The following is an 18,226-nucleotide window of genomic DNA, read 5'->3' as shown; positions in this document are numbered from 1 at the left end:
TGTAGATAAATAAATACAATACTATTGTGAATTAAAAAAATTTGCAATAGCATTACACGTAAAGAAATGCACTATTTATATCCTGTTGTGTGACTTCTATTTTGTAATAATTACAACATTCGCAAGAAGAAGAATAAAACCAGGCACTTCAAATATGGAAACCACGTGAGTCTGAACTTTAAACCATCCGCCCTGCAGACCTCGGCTTCTGAATGTGACTTTAAATCATTTCAGACTTGACCTGCGTGGCTGAATATCCCCCCCCCCCCCCCCACCCCCCCCACCACACACACACACACACACACACTTTTTTTCCCCCCTGTGTTTGAGCTCGTGGCTCCACTGAGTTCTGCTCCTGCTCCCGACCATGAGGCGAACAGCTTCGATAACGTGTCTCCCATCTCGGAGGGCAACTGGAGTTGATGTGTCATTCATGCGTCGGGGGGTGGGGGGGGGGGGGGGCAGGCTGGGTGGCTGCTTGTTTCTGGTTGGCTGCTCGGCTGACTGGCTGCTCCAGGAGCCTGAAAGTGAACCCGACTGATCTGGAGCTCATGCTCCGCTAACCTACTATGTCAACAGGGGGGTGGTTTCGTAACTTTTGGCTCTCGAGTCCCACGCGGCACGACACCGATTCGGCGTACACACACACACACACACACACACACACACACAGAGCAAGGCGAGGTGTTACAAGGATAGAGGAAGAGGAGGAGAGGGAGCTGGTCTGTTTTCTTTTTTTGTTTTTTTTTCCTGATCCACATGAGAGGAAAGGAAGTGAGAGAGAGGAAGTATTGGAGCAGCAGGAAGAAGATGGTGGCATTTGTGAATAACAGGAACTGACATTTTATCCTTCTGGCCATTTTTCCAGACAGTCATCTCACACAGACACACAGACACACACACACACACACACACACACACACACACACACACACACACACACACACACACACACACACACACACACACACACACACACACACACACACAGGGAAATCTAAAGTTTTGCAGAGGCCTGATCTGCTCTTCTCTACTTTCCACCACATATGAGCCGTCGCACGTCGACAGTTCATATCGAACACGGTGTTTGTTTGTTCGGTTTTTTTTGTCGTTTCGGTCCTGATTTGCAGAAGCCGACGTCCAATCAATGTGAATTTCTATGCGAGGCCACGTGCTCTGAGCATGCAGCCGAGGCTGGTGCCAAATTACAACCACTGGCATGCGCAGTCACGTGTGTGACCCTTTGAAAATGCCTGAATTACATATTGAGTCAAATCAATGCAATTTCAATGGCAAATAAAACAATACAATGCTCATATTGCAGTATTTCAGCTCACTGATGGAGGGGGTGACGCGGTGGTTATAGTGGTTAGCACAAGTAGAAGTGATCGGTTTTGACGTGCCCGGAGAAAGACTCAACAGCGAAATGACTGAGTAATCAAATCCATGTCACACGTTTTGGCAACCTAATTAATAGTGACGATAATAGATTTCGTCTGAATGTGTCTTTCTCAGCACTCGGGGACACGGTGCAGTCAAACAAGTTACAGCGGTGCAATAAGACCAGGAGAGGCGATTACAGGACACGTGCAGGGCAACTGGCGTCCAATTAAAACCCCCTTCGGACACGAGCCTCAAGTAGAGCAGAGGCGTCACGCGGTGATGAGGAAATACAGGTTGAAGGTCCAAATGTAACAATAGAGAGTCTATTTCTGAGGCACTGCACATCTTTTAACAGCTCTTCACCCCCATTGGTGGTCGTGGTCCTCACTGTGTTTGTTTGTTTGTTTGTTTGGTTTTTTTTTGTTGCAGTTTTGCCCAAGGCCCATTGAAAGACGCCCCCAACCTGATCTGCACGCCGCACACGGCCTGGTACAGCGAGCAGGCCTCTCTGGAGATGAGGGAGGCGGCCGCCACCGAGATCCGGAGAGCCATCACCGGTACGCGGGGCACAGCTAAATAAATAAATAAAATAAAATAATGATGATTTAATTTCCCCTCTCAGTGTCAGAATCCTGCGAGGCTCCTCCCTGCTGCTCCGTGTCGTGGCCTCGCTGACCCGCCGCTCGTCCCCCCCCCCCCCCCCCCCCGATGTCACATTTCCACCTCAACAGGCCCTCTGCCGCCTTTATTAAATCTGGACCTCTTAATAGATGTCATCATTAGCTTTCCCGACGCAGAGCGGGGCCGCTTCCCGGCGGCCGGCCGACCTCCCCGAAACATCCAGATTGTTAAATGATGTTAATTTGCGTCTGTGTGTCGGCGCCTGATGTGTTCGTCAGTCTGAACTCATTAACACTTCGTCTCCGTGTCGCCGCTAACAAGTCGTGGCCTTATAGTGCCTGAGATGTATCTCAGTCTGCTGCACTGCCTTTAAATAACACCGTGTGTGTGTGTGTGTGTGTGTGTGTGTGTGTGTGTGTGTGTGTGTGTGTGTGTGTGTGTGTGTGTGTGTGTGTGTGTGTGTCGTGTTGCAGGTCGGATCCCCGACAGCCTACGAAACTGCGTCAACAAGGAGTTCTTTGTGACCACGTCACCCTGGGCAGTCATGGATCAGCCAGGCGTTCACCCTGAACTCAATGGCGCCGCCTACAGGTAGGCAGTGGAAATGCGTCAAAAAAACACTTTCCAGCCCAAATGTGCATTCAGTACTTTTTTTGGGGGGGGGGGGGGGGTCACCTTTTTGTGAGTCCTGAAGCATATTGCATTCACATTATAAAAACAGTGCAGAAAATACAATTTTTGATAACAATAATATTCTATGTTGCTAAACACCATAAATATCACTTTAGTTTACCACATAGTTTGTTAAATAATTATGAAACTACCATAAAAAAGAACATCTATTCTCATTAATATTTCTTTCTCATTTTTAAAAAATAGTCTCTGTTTAACTTGGAAATATAAAAGTATCTGGTTAAAAAAAAAAAACCGTTTTGTGTGTGAATGCCATATGCTTCTGTACGTTTGTTTGTTTTTTGTTTGTTTGTTTTTTTAATCACGATTTAATCACGATCACAGCAGCTTTCCCGCAACTATATGAAACTATTCCACACGTTTTCCCAAATTGCATCCAGTCAAGTCAAAGTACATTTGAATGAGCGATGTCTACGTTAAGCGATGAACTCACACCTCTGCAGTAGACGGTAGTGCACGTCCCGTCACTAACAGACCCGTAGTTCTAGAACCAAAACCCCCCCGGTGTCTGGGCCCTTCTTGACCGCAGCGTTTCTCCGCCTCCATGTGCTTCTTCTCCTTCTTCTTCTTCTTCAGCCAAGTGAACCAAACTCTTCCGGGCGTAACAACCGGAGTCCCCCAAGACAAAATTATTGCCTAGATCAGGAGCAGGTAAATACTCACCATCCGGGCCACTCAGGTCCCGGATTAGATCCTCTCACCTGATGTGTGCCCCCCCCCTTCCTCCTCCTCCTCCTCCTCCTCCTCCTCCTATCTTCCTCCTCCCCCCTCAGCTCTCACCTGTCTGACTGAACACAGTAGAGCTGGACGGAGGTTCTCGGCATGACTTGAAGCCATTCAGGTGTCGTTTTCCTGGATGGAGTCATGCTTCATAGTTCCTCCTGGTCGCGGCTTCTCTCTGACTCGACGTCTCTGGAGTGACTCTTCCTTTCTCCCTCTTCCCTCTGTGAATGATGGATTTTTTTTTTCCCACCCGGTTTTTGCCCCTTCCATCATAATGGAATGACTCATTGGAAACGTCAAGCCGTGGTCTTTTGGGGTTTTTTTCCCTCTCAGGAAAGACATGCATTTAGGGATAAATATCATTTTCAACGCCGCACAAATTAGCTGATAAGAATTTGTTCAACAAGCCATATGATCTGCGAGTCGGTTTAATGAATTCCTCTCTCTTCTTTATCAGCGCGAATCACACAGTTATAACCTTGCCAACGATCTCTCGTTCTGTGGATTTTATAGACTAAACAATAATTTAATAAGAGCTGAAGTCATGATGAGACACAGTGCTTCCTTTTGTTACTTGTACCATTATAACTCAGAGGCTGCGACACTTTAATGTGTGTAAGAAAGCATAAATCCAGTAGATATCAAGGATCTTTGTGTATAAAGAAGTCATTTCTTTATTAAGTGAGCGTGCAAAACTTCTTATGGGAGCGTTTAATGTTGGTGAAAAAGTCTGAAACTCCAAGATTATTATTCCAAGAAAATCAAATCGTTATATAATGTTAAAAAAATAGCTGCTATATGATTCTTCATATCATATAATTACTTTCTTGCTGAATATTTGCACTTTAATCAGACTCAATCTTAATGTTCTTTACACATAAATGTTCATCGTTTAATGATTTACTCAGAACAAATAGTCAAAGAAATATCATTTAAACAGAAGTTTAAAGCAGTAGTGAATGTATTTTGAAAAGATAGACTACAGCAAGCCAAAGCATGATGGTTTTCATCACTACAGGAAAATTAAAACAAAGTCTTCATTTTAAAGTTTGAATTTGTATTATTTATAGATTACACCTTTTTTTTAGTCCTATGACTTTCATCCATGTCGCCACTAGAGGGCGCTCACGTACCTCTGGTGAGTCCAGTAACCTGTGGCTCGACAAATCATCTGTTTATTTCACTTAAATCCAAAGTGTCCTGATTTTAATGACGCTTCACCTGCAAGTTTAATGTGTGGAGAGAAAATAAGAATGCTGAATGCTCTGAAATACCTCACATTGCTGGAGAAATTAAATATAAAAAACCCTTTTAATATTGCGTGGAAGTGGTTCAAATGTGTAAAACACTATATTTACCTATATGAGTGACATTATGTTGATGTTGTGGCTGCAGACTAATGTTATTCAGATGAAAGTGGCAAAAACGTCTCCCGAGTTTGAGGATCTCAGAGGGAATGACCGTCGCGGGTCCCGCCGTCCTCTGACCTCTGACCTCTGACCTCTCCCGCCCTCAGATACCCTCCGGGCGTGGTAGGAGTAGCTCCAGGTGGCATCCCGGGGGCGCTCGAGGGCATGGTGCCCGGTGGGGTGCCCATCGCCCACACCCTGCCCTCCGGTACACACCCCTCCCAGGCCCCGTCGCCCAACCAGCCCTCCAAACACGGCGAGACCAGAGAGCACCTCACCGAGCAATAGCAGCAAGAAGGGACCCCCCTCCCATCCCCCGCCCCCCCCGGCGGCGAGCGAAACCCCGCCGGCACTCGCAAAACCAACCAATCACGAGGCAAACCGACCAACTGGGACCAAGAGACAGTGAAACAACACAAGCGGCGGCTGGGGGTTGGAACCAGCCGGCGACTGGGAGCGGCGCCAGTCGTTCCCCAGGATTTGTACTTTTAACGTTTTAGTTTTTACTCTCTGTCTCTTCGGGTTCAGTATCGACTCTACTCTTTGATGATGATGATGATGATGATGATGGGTTGTTTTCTCTCTTTTTTTTCTTTCTTTTTTTTTGCCTGTGTTTCTTCGGGACATGCCTATGATTGTGGACACAGAGTCCAGTGTTTTTAGTGCTCCGGGGTAAAACCCGATGAGACTCTGCCCCCCCCCCCCCCCCCCCCCCCCCCCAGTACACCTCATGGGAAATGTAGGCCCACATCTCGACTCACCAGTGGAAGAACAAGAGAAAAATCTCTGGCATCATGTGCTACTGGACCTTATTACCCCCCCCACCACCACCACCCAGACTCTCCAGATCGGACCCCCCACCCCCCCTCCCAGTTCCCTCCTTATGTAACAAGTGTGTGTTGTTTAGGCCCCTCATTATGCCTCAGAAGAGAATTATTATTATTATTATTATTATTATTATTATTTTCTTTCTATCGTCAGTGTGAATGACTTAAAATGGATTATTGACTTATATATATATTTATCATTCATCAAACAAGAAGAAAAGATTGCTCATCAGTTAAAGTAATCTCAAGTCGACTTTAACCCTTTCCTGATCGGCGCAGTTGCGGTTACACGTGTCCACCACCAGGGGGCGCATCCACACAGTTGTGAGGAGTTTGTTTTTTTTTCCTTCTTCTTCTTCTTCTCTCCTCTGCACACGTGACTAATGAGGTTGTTGTTGTTTTTTTTAGTTGGTGCAACATATTGAAGGTTTATTGTTTGATGCTCACCTCAACAAAAAAAAAAAATCCACTTTACATCCAGTTTATTGATTGTATCTGAAGTTTTAGGGTTTTTTTTTTTTTTTTTGTTAAGTCACCAGCTAAAGTATGTCACTTTCTATTTAAATTATTATCGGCGAGGTCAGCGTGCAGAAGAAAACACTGTGCAGAGATTGTGGCTTCCACACTTCTTTGAGCACATTTCCAACTTAAAGGCAGAAAGGGTTGAAGCGAACTTAATTTCTTAATGACTCAGGAAAACACTTTTTTGCAGTTCTTGTGTTTTTTTTCTCTCCCACCCTAAGAGATTTTTTGTCTTTGAGGAAAAAAAAAGATAAGACTAATAATGTTGTTTAGTCTGAATATTTTCTCTCCTCCATCATCCTCTCTATTGTGGTATTTTTATATACAAGGCGCATCCCACGTTTTTTGGTGTTTAAAAGAGTTTTGAAGAGTCCTGTTAGATTTGTATTGCCTAGTTAAATGTTCCTATAACCATAGTCCTATGTGGTCCACCCCCTCTCTCTCTCTCTTTCTCTCTCTCTCTCTCTCTCTCTCTCACTCTCTCTCCTCCTCCTCCTTATATTTTCTTTTCTTTGTTCTATCGAAGGCCAGGTTTTTTTTCTTTCTTTATTTTTTGTTTGGGGCGTCCTGTACTCTGTAAGAGCAATAGCTGAAACTCCTACTTAGTGTCCCAACAATAGCAGAAGAGGCAGCCAGCAGTATGTTTTTGTTTTTAGTGTGAGTATTTGTATTTGTTTCTTGTACAAGGTGAACATTTAGCATTCAGTGCAGTTCAAATAAAAAGATACGATTCTGACAAACCAGCCGTCTGCGCCGACTGCTTGATTTTTCCACAGTGCGGTTGAGTTCGGTCAAACCCTGGCTGGGGGAGGCCTTCTGCGTGTAGTTCCATCCAGTGTATAAAAAAAAAAAAAAAATCCACCTCTGTGCATCATTTGCTTGTCTCCCCCACCTTTGGACGACTTTCTCCTCGTAGCGTGGGATGAAGACGTCACGTCACAGAGCGGTGGAGTCGCCCGGCGTCTGCGTGGTCAGCTTGCACAATTTCCGTCGAAACGCAAACAGCGGACTGTGAAAACCTTTGGCCAGGTTCATAACCGTCGTTTAATAATGGCGTCGTTGCTCAAGACGTCTGCCAGCCCTGATCGTTCTCTATACCGTTAAATTAAGTACCGTAGTGCTTTTATTTTCAGGACAAAAATGTCTTCCGAGATGGAGAGATTACTTGAACCCCCCCCCCTTTATTTTATTACTTTTATCACGGCCATGATTCAAGTTAACACTGCCGGCTGTTTCATCTTGTATTAATCTCACAGTACATCACTTGTTCTTGTTTTCCTGTTTGCACATTTCCCTGCAAATGCATTTTAAACTTCTTGAGGGGAAAAATATTGAACAAACAGCATCAAGTTTGTACTGCTGAACTTGCAGCATGTCAAAGTGCCTTATTTGTATTAAAAAAGCAAAAAAAAACAAACCCTGCAGTAAATGTGAACATTTTTAGAGTGTACTTGAAATTCTTTCTCCTAAAACAAAGGGACATCTTCTGAGATGTTACTTAAAGGTGTTTTAACGTTAATATCTTAGCGCTCTGGCCTAGTTGAGATTCATTTAACTGCTTTTGAAAGAGTCAGTTTTGTTCCTCGTCGCCAGCAGCTCCACCTCATGCTTCAGGGTCCCGTCAGTAATCAAGTCAATAAAATATTCAATAAACTAGTAATAATCTATTAGATTGTGGCAGATCTGTAACGCCGCTTCAATAATTAAAGTTTCCCCATCGCTGCTCCATGTATGATCTTAAATCTGTCGCCAGACAATATTAATGATCACGTATGCAATTTCAAATAAAGCTGCTCTGGGATATTACTCCTTGTGCTGAGCAGAGCCAGGGAAAAAAAAAAAATCAACTCAATGTGTTAAAAAAAAAAAGGGGGGGAAAAAAATAAACAAACGCCAACAAAGTAGATGCAAGTGAGTCAAATTTAATGTTAACGCTCTCCACTGAAAAGAGCCAGAGTGTTTTGACTTTGTCTCGTCCCCCACCAGCATCACCACCACCCACTCTAACAGGAAATACCAAGTCACGCTTAAAAATGTCAGTAAACTCCTCTTCATCCCCCCCCCTCCCCTCCCCTCACAGACTGCAGGTATCATCTGCGCAAAATAATTAGAATAAAAAAAAAAAAAAAGACTTCAAGACTGTACGGATCAAACTGATAAAACGGGGCAGAACAGAAGTGACCGCCTCCGCGCGCTAAACTCTCCTAAACAAATAAATAAACCGAAACGGCAGAGTGGGGCTCGCAGAGGGATCGGCAATCGGGTGGGGGGGGGCAGGTGTTCTTTTAAATCTGAAAACACACACACACACACACACACACAGAAAAGCATCCTCTCAGGTTCGAAGAACAATTTCTGGAAATTAAAGTCATCTTCTAGTGCAGCGTCGGGATTTTTTTTTCCTTTTCTTCTTAAATACAGTATATGTTCCTATATCTTCTAGTATCCCTCCCACGTGGAGCCGGTTACTGATAGGGGGGGGAGCATTGGGGGGGACAGCGGGGCGAAGAGACCACACTGGGTGGAGCAGTGATCAGGGATCAGGTGGATGGTGCTGGTATGGTTTCTACCACAGGGCTCACAGAACACATGCATTATTACAAGTTGAAGATTTGAGAGAAAGGGAGGGTGGTGGGGGGGGGGGAAGGAAAAAAAAAAAAAAAAAGAAAAAGTTTTTAACGTCCGTCAAGAGCTGGGAGCTCTTATGGCGTCTCTTGACTCATTCGTCTTCGTCGTCCTCTTCCTCGCCGTCGGAGAGGGAGGCGCACGGCCGGATCTGCCGGTACCGGTCCAGCCACTTCTCCACCATCTGGGTGACCAGCGGGTGGTTGCGGCGGCGGGAGCTCTTCTGCATGGCGGCGAGCATGCCGCCCTCCGTCACGCAGCAGTCCAGCCACTCCCTCAGCAGCTTCTCCTGCTGCTCCTCGTTGCCCATCTGAGGAGCGACGACAACAACAACAACAACAGAACGAGTCATATGAGGTGTTGGTTTTTTTTTTTTTGTTTTGTTTTTTTAAATCAGCAGAAGTGAAAACGTGAACGCCGGCGCCCACCTCTTGCGCGGACAGGAAGTGAATGTGCAGCAGCTTCCTCTCGCTGTCCACCAGCGGCAGGAACGTGACGGTGACGTCGTCGTCCGTGTTGAGGTTGGCGCCCGCACCGCGATTGTCGTAGCCGTCGTTCTCCATGGCCACCAGGGCCGAGAAGTGGCCCCGCGTGTAGCCCAGCGCGATGGGGCTCTTCCAGCAGAAGCTCTGCTCCCACAGCAGAGGCAGGTACACACCTGACAGAACACACACACACACACGAGCTGCAATCACTATTCCCGTCGCGTGCGATCAAGAGCACACGCCGCTAGAACGGCATACGCCGCGAATTTATTCAGCAATCCAGACGGCCCTTAAAACTGTCGATGCCTCACCTTGAAAACGAGTGTATCCTAACGTTTCCCCACGGAAACTTTTGTAGTATTTCACTCCGTAGACTATGATGGGTCTTCGAAGAATATGTGCGAGGACAAAAATGTGGGTCTGCTCCAGGCTGGCCCCGGGCTGAGAGGAGAGGAGAGGAGAGGAGAGGAGAGGAGAGGAGAGGAGAGGAGAGGAGAGGAGAGGAGAGAGGACGACGATCAACAACGGGACGGGAAATGAAGGAAACGACACATCATGCGGCAGTTCTGATCAAATAGACGTCGCCTGAGTGTAAAATACAGTCTGATAATACAACACATCTAAAACCAGTGAGGACGCCCAAAGCAGATTACAGGACTCGATTATTTATTTTATTATTTTTTAAATGCTACACTTACAATAGCCTTTCAGCCTCGCTTATCAGACGAGGATAAAACAGTCTGATTTTATCCGCTGGCTCTCGCCACACGGTGGCCTTTGCTGTGTGTTTGCGTCTCTGAGACAAATGCGTGTAATCCCGGGGTCACATGTTGCGACGGAGCGCGAGATGAGCCGTCAGTCAATGTGTGACTTCATCTTAGAGGATCGACAGGAATTGCTGATGCCCTCCTTGTCATTCACACACGATCCCACTTACACGCCGTACGTCCTCCAACTGCGTCTCCTGTTCCCTTCAATTAAAATAGGTAATACTTTTGTTTCATGTAAAGCAACATAATCTCAAATAAATATCTCAAAATGACAATTCTACATTTTTTTTTTTTAAATAAACTTGCCAATTTCTGCAAAAATTCTTCATCATCTTGTAATACAATTCCCCGCCACAAGGTGGTGTGTTGAGTCGCCCCAAAGAGGCAGCAGAGGAATAGTTGAAGGTCTGAGTTGCTGCGACATGATAACGAGATATCAGCACTTGATCCGAACTGAATCTATAGAAGTATATTTTTATGTATATTTAATAGCACATGGGCTCAGCCTCAGATGTTTGAATGCGGATTTCTGATCACGAGAGGAGACACGACGTATGGCTCTGGGATGATTATAATCGACATTTGTTCCTTCCAATTTATAAAACCATCTTCCCGTATTAGAGACGCGATCAGTCTAGTCTCTGTTAAGCCAGCTGAGTGCGTATTGTGCACACAGCATATTAATCTGGGATCAACATTCATACTGTGCAAATTTGAAAAAAAAAAAAAAAAAAAATGACTCGAGCATGACGGAGCGAGTAACTCCCAGAGAGTCACTTGTTACAAAGACGACTTTAATCCCATTTCAATCCATTCTGTGATATTCACTGTCGGTGACGTTTTAATGCATGAAATGTGCACATGATACAACAAGCATACGATATCAGGACATTCTGTCCAAACTGCTTCGCTCAACTATTAAGTTATATAAGCAGGTTGGTGCTTTATCTTTTCGAGAGCAGCAGTTCTCTATATTCTCCGCACTGGGCTGCTTCCCCCCCCCTCTTTCGACTGGAGGAAGTGAGTAAAGCAGGAGGAACCTCATAATCACCTGGCTGGCCAGAGACAGGATGAACGCCCAGTCCTCCTGCCACTGCTCCTCTCGGAGGGAGAAATGTAAACCGAAGCTCTGCGAGTACCACGACTCCCACTCCTTCCAGCGTGTGTAAAACCTGAAACAAAGAACAGACGGGGGGCTATTTTTAAAAGTTCGCATGACTCGCTTCCCCTACACTCTTTCACGAGGAGCAGATTTTCTAAAAAACAAAACAAAAAACATCGGATACATAGTCAAGGTATCCACATGGCCCCACAGCGGTGTTCAATGTTCTTTTTCAGCACATTTCATCTCTCCGCACAAGCAAGCAAACCTCCTTTGTGAGGGGAAGTATGCAAATATCCTGAGGAAATGCTTGGACTGTGAGCCTGCAAGTTCAAATGATCCCAATGCCAACGCCGCTTTGGCTGAACGACGCCGTTACCGGGAGGTGGGGGAGAGTTCAACTTCCAAAATGGGAAAACTCACATGCATATTAAGAATACAAGAAAAGATGAAGTGGGAAGAAAATAGGATGGCAAAATGCAAAAATAGTGAGCTGGACTGAAGCACTGGAGATGGAGAAACTCTCGGTGAGTTGTGTATTCCTGATGCTTTCATGTTCGGCGGCATTACTGGCATTACTGGAAGTCCTGGTCTAACCATTTTACCGTCCAGAAATCCAGCACGGCACGTTTTTAAACCACCAGAACGACCGTGACGGGTCGACGGCCAGCGTCTCACCAGTGCGAGCAGTCGTGCAGGCTGTCGTGGAGCGTCTTGCGGAGCACGGAGTCCTTGTCGTAGATGCCCCAGGTGGCCTGCAGCACCGAGTCCAGCAGGCAGTCCCCGGCCGTGCGGTTCCACAAGGCGTACAGGCGGCTGTCCAGGCGCGTCCCCAGCTCCAGGGACCAGTTGATGACGGGAGACTCTTCCTCCAGTTCTGGGGGCAGACAAAAACTGCTGTGAGGACGCTACCGAATGCACTAACAACGCCACGTGCCTTCATCAATCCGTTTTTTTTTTTTGCCTTCATCAATCCGTTTTTTTTTTTTGGGCGGCGGGAACACATAAGAGATTTTCTATTCAGCAGAGACGGCGAGACGGCTTTCAAAAACCGAAACGAGAGCAAAACGATAGGGACGACATTTTTTCCCCCCCTTCATGTGACAAATTATTACATTAGTGCTGTAAAAAATTAAAAATAAATAAATAAAAAGCTGATCGTTTCTAATCGGTTTACAAAAAAAAAAAGCCAGCATGGGACGGCACAGATGCTGTGTGGAAACTGCAGCAGCTGTTCATTAAGGAGACAAACTGCAAGTTGCATAACCTGCTTTTCAACATTTTTATACCCCCCCCCCATTTTCTTGACAAAATCTTATTTCTAAACATGCTCATCCAGTCTCAGAAAGAAGCCCCTTTCGCCACTGGCCCCGTTTATCTAGGTCACATGATCCCTCTGACAGCTCCAGTACACATGTGAGGTCGTCATTATTAGAACGCCGTTTTGTAAGATAGAAGTATGCGCAAGGGAGACGAGCGTGCCTCGTTAACCTATTTACACTCATCGGATGAGGACGCTTAGTTGGTTCGACACACAAAAAAAAAAAAACCAGAGCGCTTGTTGATTTGTAGGCGGGGCGGAGCAGGAGTTGCAGATGTCGACGAGACGACGTCACAATATTCAGACCGGGAACGTGGAGAGACGTCGAACAAAATGTGAGTGGATCCAAAGTACCTTTCTGCACATCTCGGTCCAAAACCTCGTCGAACAGCTTCTCCTGGACGGCCGGAGGCAAGTCCTCAATATCTGGACACACACACACACACACAGAAACACACACACACACACACACACGTGAAAGCTGCAGTGTTTTCATGCTCATTATAATCTAATGGCAGGCTCGCTGAGGGAAACACAGACCCTACAGTAATGACACACACAGAAGGGGCTGTTCTTTGAAGTTCCATTCACTGGATGACATTTTGTCAATGGCACACAGTAAACACAAGCTCTGGACAGAATGCTTTGCGCTTTCTGTGTGTATTGAACTGTGCGCAAACAAAAGCCAGAACACTGGTGGCTATTCTCTGGTTCAATAGTGAATGGCACTGGCTTGTGTCCCGAGAGCCGGGGAGACCGAAACGGAGAGATGGCCTGCAGCTTGGCCTTTGGCCAAACTCACTGTGCAGAATACTTGGCATAACACATGAAAAAAAAAAAAAAAAAAAAGAAAGTCAAATCCATCGGTGAAGCCTGCGTAATCTTTTATCCCGGCAGCGTTGTGTGCGGCACTGAATCGGAATACGGGGCGAGTTCTTTCAAGCGAAGTGCGTTTCAGTCGTTACGCCACGGGGACGAGACGCGGAGCTGCCGCGCCACCGAGCAAGGCTGCAGGAACCAGCTCGGGAACCAGCGCTTCCAGGTCTCCGGTGAAGAGAAAACATTCACGTTCACACACTGATACCATGCATATTTCTTCTATGTGGGGCGGGGGGGAAGAAAAAAATATATACTCCAGAGCCAGAATGCAACTTCTGATGTTTGCATGAAAAAAAAAAAGGCTGTTGTCGTTATTAATAAGAGCCACATGTTGGTGATATTTACGCAGCGGTAAAGACGGGACGGACTCTAACGCGGGGGTAAACAAAGCCCCGGTGGCGCGATGGTCATGACGTCGTACCTGCTGGCAGGGTGAAGGTGACCAAGTCGCTGAGGAAGTAACAGGCGAAGTCTCCTTTGCGTTGATGCAGCGAAGCGGCGATCTCCCTGCGGATCTGCTCCGTCAGCTCGGGGCACACCATAGAGGGAATACACTTAGCTGCCTGTTGGGTCACCTGCAAAAAAGACAAACAAAAAAACAAAGTGTATATGAGATTCTTTCATTTCCCTGCCCATTCATGCAATTTATAGAATCTAAAACGAAGTTATTAAAATAGGTTATCAAAGGTACTGAAAACAGCATTTAGGAAAGTTCATAGTTCAAATCTTATATTCTCTATTATTAAACACTCTTGGAATATTTCATACGTGACCCATATTGTCTTCCAGTGGACATCGCACCCTGCCATACACACTGAAGAGGTCGTCCTTTCCTTCCGCCCTCACCGACTTACTTCCCACCGCAGTCACTGTTTGCCCTCCTTGCAAAACCATACCGGCGTTGTATTACCGGGTCCATTAGGGCGCAGTGACAGAACCACAGCGGGGCTAATCCTCCGCCTAATCCACAAAGTGCACTTCCGCTGTAATCATAGGTCTTAGAAGCATCTGCTGTACGTCGTCCTCCTCGGTGAAGAACAATTACGGGCTGATGTGGTGGAGGTGGAGGAGCGGTGCCGCGCAGACCCCCCCCCCCCGCTTCAAAATAACAGGCGAGCGACGTCACGCTCACCTCGGTCAGCAGGATGGCGAGCATGTCCTGCCTCTGGAAGCGGATGGCCAGGTGGACCAGGGTGAAGCCCACGTCGAACGCCGAGGACCGGTTGAGGAGCTGCACCTCGTCGGCAGAGAGCTGCCGGGCGATGTCCCCGCCGGACGACTTGTAGGCTTCTATTGCGCCCAGGTCGCCCTCCACGACCCCTGCGGCAGGCAAACGGAGGAGGTTTTCAAAAAAGGGGAGAGGCAAACCCAAAATATAAAAAAATGGACCAGCGTCTTCATGGACTCTTAAACTTCTCCTGGAATTCATGTATGCGAGGAGCCCACCATTTCCATTTTTTTTTTTTTTGCAAACAGTTTTCTGATGCTTGAGTAGGAAAACAAAAAAACAAAACAAAAGCAAAATCTTATATTTTCAGCAAAAAGTTATTTTATCTGGTCCAAAAAGAAACGCTCACAATTTTACGGCGGAGTTAAGACTTTACCAGATCATTTTTGAATAATGAATCGAAAACAATACACATTTGGTCATGGTTGAAACACAACGTTGCCCAGTGCACCTGAGATTCTCCGTTTCTGTTCTTGGCATACAGGTCATTAGAACCAAAACCTTTCATTCCAGGTGACCCCCCCCCCCCCAAAGGACGTAGATCTCAGTGTGCTCTAAGAAAAAGTCAGACACAACTAAAACGCTATGGTCAGCGACTCTGTGGGGTTATTTAAAGAGAGAACAAAAAGACCCCAGAACTAAATTTAACCTCGCTCTCAATGGTGAAAAGTTCCTCGGTTATGTGTTGAGCTGTTGAGCAACGTCTGACAAATACGCTCGCAATGTGGAAAACAGCGAAGCCTCAGATAAAACTGACAAATGGAAGCATGAAACTAGATTCAGAGCAAAAAAAAAGAAAAAAGAAAGTGCTTCAAAAGAAGAATCCAGTGTCAAATCTAACCAGTTTGTACAGATTTGGTAAATAAGTGAAACCAGATTTGTTGGTTTTGGGAATAGCGGTTGATTTTCAAACGAGGCATTCAAACCATTTCAAAGTACCGACTGCTTTCTAATCCGTATCGTCTTCACCGCCCGTCTGCACTCAGAGGTTATTTATATCAGTGGAAGAATCGGTCTCGGAGATATAAAAACCGGGACAGTATAACAGAATACACTCAGAGCAGTAGAAACTAAATCTTCAGGATCAAGCCTGTCTGTAAATATTATGGTTTTCATTAAATATAGGCTTAAGCACAGTACTCCTCTATTAAGGAAGCATAAGTACTTAAACATTATACTCAAAAAGCTATAATACGTAGAGCCGTGCTCTCCTTTGGTGCGGCTCAATGACAACAAATAAATATTCAAATCGGCGGGAAAAAAATGGGTCTTGACGTCAGACCACACTTCTGACGACCTCTCCGTGTAACCGGTGTGAGAACAGTCGTCACGCCGTCGGGCGGCAGAACAGACGGAGCACTGTGGCGTCGTAGCACGCCGAGTCGCAGAGAGAGAGAGCGGCGCGTCGGACAGAGTGTCCTCTGTCCCGTGCAGATTACCGCCGCCCCTTCCCTCCTTTTGTACATAACAGCAACCGCATCCGTCGTTGAGCCAAGCGGCGAGGTACCACGCTCTAGACTCTTTAGACCATGCTCTAGACTCTTTAGACCATGCTCTAGACTCTTTAGACCACGCTCTAGACTCTTTAGACCACGCTCTAGACTCTTTAGACCACGCTCTAGACTCTTTAGACCCTTTAGACCACGCTCTAGACTCTTTAGACCATGCTCTAGACTCTTTAGACCATGCTCTAGACTCTGTAGACTCTTTAGACCACGCTCTAGACTCTTTAGACCCTTTAGACCACGCTCTAGACTCTTTAGACCACGCTCTAGACTCTTTAGACCACGCTCTAGACTCTTTAGACCATGCTCTAGACTCTTTAGACCATGCTCTAGACTCTGTAGACTCTTTAGACCACGCTCTAGACTCTTTAGGACCCTTTAGACCACGCTCTAGACTCTTTAGACCACGCTCCAGACTCTTTAGACCCTTTAGACCACGCTCTAGACTCTTTAGACTCTTTAGACCACGCTCTAGACCCTTTAGACCACGCTTTAGACTCTTTAGACCCTTTAGACCACGCTCTAGACTCTTTAGACCACGCTTTAGACTCTTTAGACCCTTTAGACCACGCTCTAGACTCTTTAGACCACGCTCAAGACCCTTTAGACTCTTTAGTCCCTCCAGCAGCTCTCAGAAGCTGAACCCTCTTCGGACCAGGCGACCAGCAGCGGTCCCGGTTGTCATGGCGACGCTGTGTCTGTGTCTCAGGGTGCTCCAGCTCATGAACCTGACCGACTCGCGCCTCGCCCAGGCCGGCAACGAGCGGCTGGAGCTCGCCATGCTCAGCTTCTTCGAGCAGTTCAGGAAGATCTACATCGGGGACCAGGTGCAGAAGTCCTCAAAGGTGAGACGCTTGTCCGGAACGGTCCGCCACACCAGAACCCAGCAGACCTCCTCCTCCTCCTCCTCCTCCTCCTCCTCATCCCTCTGCTTCTCTCTGTTTGGACCAGAACCTGCAAAGCGACCGTCCCAGATAAGTGGTGACGTAGCAGCAGTGTGCTTGTTGGTCGTAGCGTCCCGCTTCCTCACAGTGGAGGGAAACATGTCCGCCTGCCGCTTCAGCGCTAAAGCTAACAGCAGCTAGCAGCAGCGCCCTCCGGTGGCCCGACGTGAAAACTGCACCGCCGGTGCCGTTTCTGCCGTTCGCATGGAAAAACGGGACTCTTTCTTCCAGCGATCTCAATCCGCCGGTCAGAAGCGTCGGCGGGCCGACCCTGGTTGCCATGGCCACCCTGGTTGCCATGGCGACCAGGGTCGCCATGACGAGTGCAGAACGACCTGAAAACTTTCAACGTTCAAAACGCCGTCGCCGGTTCTTCCGGACGGAGATTCTGAAGCAACGGGTGCAACGTTAAAAGAGTTCCTCCACTGTGAGCGAAGGATTCTGGTGTCAAACTACAGCTTTTTCACTCGTCTTGTGCTCGTTTGAGACTCGTTTTAGTCTCGTCTCCTACGTGTCTAGACCTTTCCTCCCTCTAGGTGGTGCTGTTGTCTGCTGTCTCACTCTTGGTGTGTGTGTGTGTGTGCGTGCGTGTGTGTGTGCGTGTGTTGCAGCTTTACCGGCGACTATCAGAAGTTCTGGGTCTGAACGACGAGACGATGGTACTCAGCGTGTTTATAGGGAAAATGTGAGTAGAGACGCACTTTTTTATTTATTTATTTATTTAAGGTAGCGCAGATGAACAATACAAAATAGTAAACAATTCCAAAGATGTGTGAAAATGAACAATACATTCTGTATACAAAAGAAGTGCTACCTCAAATACTATTTACTTAATGTGTGCATGCGTGTGAGTGAGTGTTTGCGTGAGTGTGAGTGTGTGCGTGCGTGAGTACATGTGAGTGAGTGTGTGCATGTGTGCGTGAGTGTGCGTGTGAGTATGTACGTGAGTGTGAGCGTGCGTGACTGTGAGTGTGTGCATGCGTGTGAGTATGTACGTGTGTGTGCGTGCGTGTGAGTATGTACATGCGTGTGAGTATGTACGTGCGTGTGAGTGTGTGCTGCGTGTGAGTATGTACGTGCGTGTGAGTATGTGCGTGAGTGTGTGCGTGTGAGTATGTACGTGCGTGAGTGTTTGTGTGTGAGTATGTGTGTGCATGTGAGTGTGTGCGTGTGAGTATGTGTGTGTGTG

At 46.8% G+C, this 18,226-nt stretch overlaps 2 protein-coding genes across 4 annotated transcripts in view; one reads left to right on the top strand and one right to left on the bottom strand.

Moving 5' to 3' along the window:
• Positions 1-6,286, top strand: part of LOC308145695 (C-terminal-binding protein 2) — a 98,261-nt gene extending 91,975 nt beyond the window's left edge. For all 3 annotated transcript variants that reach the window (XM_080517205.1, XM_080517204.1, XM_080517206.1), the window contains 3 exons: positions 1,813-1,940; positions 2,478-2,595; positions 4,937-6,286. In XM_080517205.1, coding sequence (XP_080373331.1) covers positions 1,813-1,940; positions 2,478-2,595; positions 4,937-5,117 — 427 coding nt within the window. In that variant the 3' untranslated portion in view covers positions 5,118-6,286. The remainder of the gene's footprint in view (positions 1-1,812; positions 1,941-2,477; positions 2,596-4,936) is intronic.
• Positions 6,287-8,168: 1,882 nt separating this feature from the next.
• Positions 8,169-14,789, bottom strand: LOC308145886 (ubiquitin thioesterase ZRANB1; the record flags this gene model as incomplete). The annotated part of the gene is made up of 9 exons (XM_080517477.1): positions 8,169-9,113; positions 9,232-9,461; positions 9,600-9,729; positions 11,110-11,230; positions 11,839-12,037; positions 12,836-12,907; positions 13,782-13,935; positions 14,493-14,680; positions 14,774-14,789. 9 exons carry the CDS (start codon positions 14,787-14,789, stop codon positions 8,898-8,900), a joined length of 1,326 nt encoding a protein of 441 aa, XP_080373603.1. The 3' UTR covers positions 8,169-8,897.
• Positions 14,790-18,226: the final 3,437 nt, after the last annotated feature.

The sequence above is a fragment of the Blennius ocellaris genome (genome assembly GCF_963422515.1).
Source record: "Blennius ocellaris genome assembly, chromosome: 21".
In the NCBI taxonomy this organism is placed as follows: Eukaryota; Metazoa; Chordata; class Actinopteri; order Blenniiformes; family Blenniidae; genus Blennius; species Blennius ocellaris.
The sequence above is the reverse complement of the archived record's forward strand: the minus strand, read 5'-3'. Positions and strand labels throughout refer to the sequence as shown.